This window comes from Aphis gossypii, chromosome 3 (genome assembly GCF_020184175.1).
Source record: "Aphis gossypii isolate Hap1 chromosome 3, ASM2018417v2, whole genome shotgun sequence".
Classification (NCBI taxonomy): Eukaryota; Metazoa; Arthropoda; class Insecta; order Hemiptera; family Aphididae; genus Aphis; species Aphis gossypii.
Genome location: NC_065532.1, coordinates 48236998 through 48243864, shown reverse-complemented (window position 1 = coordinate 48243864; position 6867 = coordinate 48236998). Strand labels below are relative to the sequence as shown.

The 6867-nt window shown below is 26.2% G+C and overlaps 1 protein-coding gene across 1 annotated transcript; it reads left to right on the top strand.

The window, feature by feature from the left end:
• Positions 1-1688: 1688 nt before the first annotated feature.
• Positions 1689-6748, top strand: LOC114120926 (DNA polymerase epsilon subunit 2). The gene is made up of 10 exons (XM_027983029.2): positions 1689-1931; positions 2297-2450; positions 2559-2728; positions 2819-3068; positions 3255-3382; positions 4207-4348; positions 4980-5233; positions 5328-5550; positions 5618-5842; positions 6466-6748. The coding sequence occupies exons 1-10, from the start codon at positions 1861-1863 to the stop codon at positions 6625-6627; spliced, it is 1779 nt and encodes a 592-aa protein (XP_027838830.2). The 5' UTR covers positions 1689-1860; the 3' UTR covers positions 6628-6748.
• Positions 6749-6867: the final 119 nt, after the last annotated feature.

The following is a 6867-nucleotide window of genomic DNA, read 5'->3' as shown; positions in this document are numbered from 1 at the left end:
GTTATTATAAAAAAATTTTTTGTATAGGTATTTTAAACTTTTAAATAATTTCTATAGCTTATGATTAATAGGACGGATACCTACATAATATTTATGATAATAACTAATAAAATATTAAATCAAATATCCTATTATTTTACATCTATGTACAACGTACCTATTACCATATTACATTTACCAAATACTTACAACTTTTAGTTATTTTTTCATAGGTGCTACTTAAGATATAATTCTTTTAATACATTGCTTAATAATTATAATTATAGGAAAGGATTAACTCGATTAAAACGTTTTTAGGAACTTAATAATAAAAATATACAATGAGTTACAATATAATACTAATAATTCAAATTTTACCCATAGGTAATATATCAACCAATTTATCCATACCTATTACAGTATTACCTACTTGCTCATTGCGACTATCAAATGCAAATCCATTCCCTAATTTCTTTAAATTCTCTTTTAATTGGTTTGTCAGCCTCCCCTTATCAAACTTTGATCAATTGATTTCAAAACACCACAAATTACAATTTCCTGTGCATAATTATGTAAGAATATTAATGTTAAATTCATAATTATTTTAAACCTTTTATCTTGGGCACATTCACAGTAATGCATAGGTACTACAACCATTGATAAAATATTTTTAGTCAATGCGCTTCCAACTAAGAAAAAATTATTGTACCTATCTTAGTGTGTATTTAAGACGAACTAAATAATAATAATAAAACGTAAAAATAAAAGAATGGATTTGCATTTGGAAGTAGCCTATAGCCAATAGGCAATAGGTATGAGGTTCAAGTTGATCAGATAAACTAGGAGGGATTATTATTTTTTACTACATGTATTCACGATGATCTACAATGATAAAAAAAAAAATCTCAGCTTCTACATCGAGATTGAGATTAAATGAAATAAATTTTTTTAACCTGCGGTTTAATAACTTTTTGAAATGTAATATTGTAAAAAAATCTGAATGCATATTGTTGATGTCCCGCTTTATTAAAAAGTGGGATTCCGGACCCCCCCCCCCCCCCCAAAAAAAAAATTATAATTATAAATACCATTATTGGTAAACCCCGAAAAAGATTAAAAAGGCGGTAATGCCGAGACCTGTTCAACTAAAAATTTAATAGGTAATAAAAAAAAAAATGGACCTATGTAGTATGTACATTATTACATATTATAATTGTAAATAATTAGCCAACTGTCAAAGTACCTTCACTGGAAGGTTTCTTTATTCTTTTTTTGTCATTCTACTTTCTACTCATTCTCGCAAAAAATCTTATATCACTTACACTTATTGTCGGAACGTAACAGATTGTTGAAATAAATATTTAAAGTATAATATTTTAAATAGATTAGGTAAGTTTAATGTTAGATGCTACAAATATTTTTCTCCAAGTGGTAATAAAAAAATCAGGACACTGGACAAAAATTAAAAAACCACATAAAAATTGTGACACACTCGTCCCACTAAAAATTGAAGCGAGACGCGGGACAATATACATATATATTTATAAAATAAAAATCGGGAATGTCCCGCCAAATCGAGACGTATCCCGTCCGTAATGTAACCTAACCTAAAAGATAACGACACGATCATAGAAAAGAGATAACAACCATAATTTCCCGCCAAATTATAATAAAACATTTGTATTTTAAAACTTTATCACATCAGTTGTTGATTACGTTTTAAAGGATTAAAGTAAGCAATATATTTTAGAAAACAGCAGCTAACAAGTAACAATAAAAACTGAGTACGGTTGTTACAATTATTTTTATTAATTTTTTCGCCAATTCGTCTATAACAGTGTATTCTTTTATTCTATATAAGCACCGATTTTTAAGTACAAAATGAGTGAAACTACAAAACTACGCAAGTTCATAGTCAGCACATTCTCACTCAATGGTTTTACAGTCCAAGAGTAAGTATACATCTCTACTCGCATAATTTGTATTATGCATATAATATGTATTAAACTGATCTCGTCTATCTCTATGACTACCTATATGGTACACTTGAAATATTTTAATAGGGATCATTAATTACTTTAGGAATTATTGAAATATTTGTGTGCTATCAAAATTGAATGTATAGTTTTACTCATTTATAAAAATAAAATTATAATTAAAACAACCTCATTTAAATCACCATAAAAAATTTTTTTTTATTGCTTGTGGTTCTAATAAATAATGTTTATGTACCACTGCCTATTGATCATCCTGATGAATATCTTATGTAAACATACTGTTTACTAATTAAATTTGTGTTCGTTTTTTTTTTTTAAAGGAGAGCATGTGCATACCTAGTACAACAATTAGAACCATTAAAATCCAGAGAAGATCGTGATCAGTGGTTAGATAAAATTGTTGATTATGTACGCGTTTCGGGTACTAATGATGGAAACATAGTAACATACGAGTTACTGAGTAAGGCTCTTAAGGTAAATTTTCTAGACTATCCATTCTAATTTATATTATTAAATTGCACAATGATTCAAAATAAGTTTTATCATCCTATTTAACATGCATCTGTATCATGGTTATAATAGTTCTGCTGTAATTTACAAATCCTCAATGATGAAGACATATTACATGTGACTCCTGCTCATAAATTACCACGCTATAGATACTGTCCAACCACAAAAAAGTTTCAAAGAATAATAGCAGAAACATCCATGTTTGGTGATGCACAATCAAAAATCTCTCAGTATTCTGACAGGTAAGCAATTATACATTTTTTTTTTATCTATTTATGTATATTTCCCTAAGTATTTATATAAATTTTGATTATTTTATTTTTATTTTATAGATACACTGTCATAAGACAACGTATGGCTAGAATAAAGACTATAGCTGATGGTACTCTTAATCAACCCTTGACAATTGGCGATAAAATACGTGATGTTGATTATCTTCTGAGTTCAGGAGCCTGTAGAAAATTTGATCGTTTCAAAAGTAATTCAATACTGCTGCTAGGTTTTTTAGTACAATTGAAAGAAGGTGGTCGATATCATTTAGAAGATCCCACTGGAGCTATACCGCTTGATATTTCTGCAACAATATCCTTTTGAATAAAGACAGTAAACAATATCTTAGTTTTAATACATTATTAATAGTTGTAAAAATTAAAATAATTAGTTAAGCACAATTTAATTAACTATTTGAATTTTTATCATATTGATAATATTGCTTATTAATAGTTCACAACTCAAATAAATTTAAATAACTTCCTTAATCTTGAATAAGATTTTCAAAAAGGCTATTTTACCGAAAATTGTTGTGTATTGGCAGAAGGTCGTTATTGTAGCGATCGTAGAGTTTTTTTTGTCACTAATATGGCTTTACCACCATGTGAACGTTCAGAAATTAGCAAGTATGAAATTTTTTATTTTTTATATCTATAGTAGGTACTTTTATTTGATTAAAACCTGTTAAACGCCATAAGATTGTTAGGGGTCATAAAATAAGTTTTTATTATACACCGGGCATATTTTTCAGTGTTATTCCAAATTTGTTTATGCTATGTATTTGATATAACATTTAAAAATATAAAAAAAAAAAATATTTATTAATAATAAATAATAATAAATAATAATTAATAATGATTCTCCCTACGCTAAAGCTAAAGCGTATTTTTTTTAGTGCATTATTGTAGCACTATGGAAAAGTTAAAAATATAAAACCAAATTTATTTACGGTTTGGCGTAAGTAATGATTAATTATGAACGCTGGCAGTCAGAAACATAATACTTGAGAATTACAGATGACCACCAGTGGTTACATTGCAGTTAACATATTAAAATTGTTATGAACCATACTTTCAAGTATTCAATATATTATTTGTATAGTATTGCTATAATAGTAGTAGTATTATTCAACTAATAAATTGATGCATTTTACATTTAAAAATCAAAATTTAATTCTACGATGTTCACCAATGCCATTTTATTTTTTAATTATATTTAAGAATATTTTATGAATAAAAATAAATGTTATTGTTGAATTTAATTGAAAATATACCAAAATGTAAACTGTACATTATTCATTATATCTTTAACATATTAATTCTAACTCAAATATTTCTTACCTGTAAAGTATTTTCAAATTAAATTCCTGATATTGTATTTTCTGCACAGCTCCTCAGTGAATTATTTCTTATTATATATTTTATTTTAATTGTTTTGTTTTTGTTTTCAGGATTTATTTTGGAGAATCAAATAATTTTAGTGACAATAATGATCTTAACTTAAAATCTTGTAATCCAAAATTGTTGGAATATGAAAAGAGTAAAAACCGAATGATCATATTTATATCTGATGTTTTTCTAGATGATCCAAAGGTTAGTGAAACATCTACATTTTGTAATGTGCAGTGAGATTGATAAATATTATTTACAATAATTTATAAATAAATGTTCATCTAAGGAATTATGAAAACTTAATCAAATTATTTAATTCTAAAATTTTTAAATGTTGTAATATATGACATTCAGCCATAAAAAATTTACATGTTCATGAATGAACAACATAAATTTATCCTCATTACCATTATCTCAGTTATTACATTTAGGCTGTCATATAAATACTTTCAAATATCTAGCTTATATTATTTGTATATAATACAATATACACATTTTTAGTAAATTTGAATTATCCATCACCTTTAAATTCCTCATGTACCACTTGTATAATAATATAATATAGTACCAGAAACATAGCCAAGATTTTTTTATGGGGAGGGCTAAACAACAACAAAATTAATAAACATTTTTAATAATTCTATTTTAACTAAAATATTTAACTATATAACTAATAACAAGAAATATATAAATTAAATAGTTTAAATATTTTAAAACAATATTTAGTCAACAGGTTGAAAATACATCATAAAAATATTTTTGCTTTTTAAAATTTAAAATATGAATTTATTTATCATACGTCTAATATTATTTGTTAAATTGTATTTTACAGGTTTTAAGAAAATTCCATACATTGTTAAATTCTTTCAATGACCTTGCTCCAGTAGCTATAGTGATGATGGGTGACTTCTTGTCTTGTCATGTACCTTCACATGCATATGCCCGGGAATTGAAAACTCATTTGACTCAACTAGGACATTTTTTACATGATAATACACCTGGACTTTGCAAACATACTATGTTTGTGTTGTTATCTGGTCCTGGAGATCGTTATAGTGGTTCTGCAGGTGCAAGTATATTGCCAAGGTACTTAATGTTTTCATATCAACGTTTAAAGATACATATTTTATGATACTGAAGTTGTGTTTCTTATCTTTTGAATTTGAATTATATTATTTAGAGCTTTAATACCTGAATTCTTAACTGAAGAATTCCGTCGCTTAGTACCACGATGTGTATTTACTACAAATCCCTGTCGTATGCAATATTGTACACAACAAATACATATTATACGAGCTGATGGTTTAATGAAAAAAACTGCTAACTATGATATCAGGCATGGATCAATGGATCAAAAAAAATCTCCTACAGCTACAGAGTCTGATGATGACATTATTAAACATGTAAGTAAACAAAATTAGCACCTTTAATTTTTAATTAATTTATGTATTTTCATTTGTGGACATACAGTATATAAAAACTTTGGAAAGCCAGTCACATCTAATAACAGTCCCTTTGGACGTGTGCCCTACATATTGGCCACTTGCATCACATTCCCTAAGTTTATACCCAATGCCTGATCTAGTTTGTATAGCTGACGCCAACGCTCCGGAATACAGTACTGTAGGTTCTAACGATTCCAATAGTTCTAGCTCTAAAATATCATCATCTACAGGCTGCATATTTTTCAACCCAGTAAGTACTAATGTAGTTATGATTGAAAATTAAACATTTATTATTTAATGCTTGGATTATTTCAATTTATAAAAATCAAATTTTGGATAAATATTCTGTAATGGGTGGGGGAGTTTTCTGTTTTGGAGTATAGTCCAAAATTAGATTTTTATTGATCAATGTAATATACAAAATATTCTGTTAAGTAAATCATCTGGTATAATTAGAATTTTTTTAATACATTTCAATATCCTACATAATGAATTTATAACAGATTTTTTACATATTAATATAGATGCATTAAGCATAAAAAAAGACATAGCATTATTGAAACACTGAAGCTCTTAAGTCTAAATAATGTGATGGCTATATTTACTGAATTAATTATAGTTCATATTATATTTTTATAAAAGTGGTTATTATTAATATTTTTTATTTGTTAATGTAATATAATGTGCAATATATAATGTACTTTGAAAGTTGATTTAATAAAATTTTTTTTTTTAATTTTTTTTACAAATGATCATTAATATATTAAAATAAATACAAATGTATTAACTTAACAAACATTAGCTGTTTATTTATTTATTTTTTTTTTGATTTAACATAGAAACTGATATTTTATATTTTTATTTGTTTTTCAGTCATCGTTTTCCAAAAATAAGTATAGTTTTTCAGTGTACATAACTGCTCATCGTCAAATTGAGGACAGTAATTTACCAGACGATGAGTATGATGCTGGTAATTCATTAATGGACAGTGAAGATACTGTAGCTACAGTAGGAAACCGTCGCAAACCTAATTAATGCTCTGTGTAATATTTTATGTTATAACAATAATATTATAAATTATTTAAGATTATAAAGTAATGTAAATATTAAGATGTGATAATAAATTATTTATATTTTTGTATTGTTAAAAAAGAAATTTTTAATTATCTATTATTTGCATTTCTTTAAATATATTGCCATACACAATGCATAAAATTACATAATTAACAGTAGTTGGTGAGTTCTTAATTCTAGTTATTTATTTTTTTTTTCCGC

Bases quoted from the DNA above. Each gene is read 5' to 3' on its own strand.
- LOC114120926 (XM_027983029.2), top strand. From the start codon at position 1,861: ATGAGTGAAACTACAAAACTACGCAAGTTCATAGTCAGCACATTCTCA. The intron at 2,451-2,558 runs GTAAATTTTCTA...TGGTTATAATAG, and splicing joins TACTGAGTAAGGCTCTTAAG to TTCTGCTGTAATTTACAAAT. The intron at 3,069-3,254 runs ATATCCTTTTGA...AATCTTGAATAA, and splicing joins CGCTTGATATTTCTGCAACA to GATTTTCAAAAAGGCTATTT.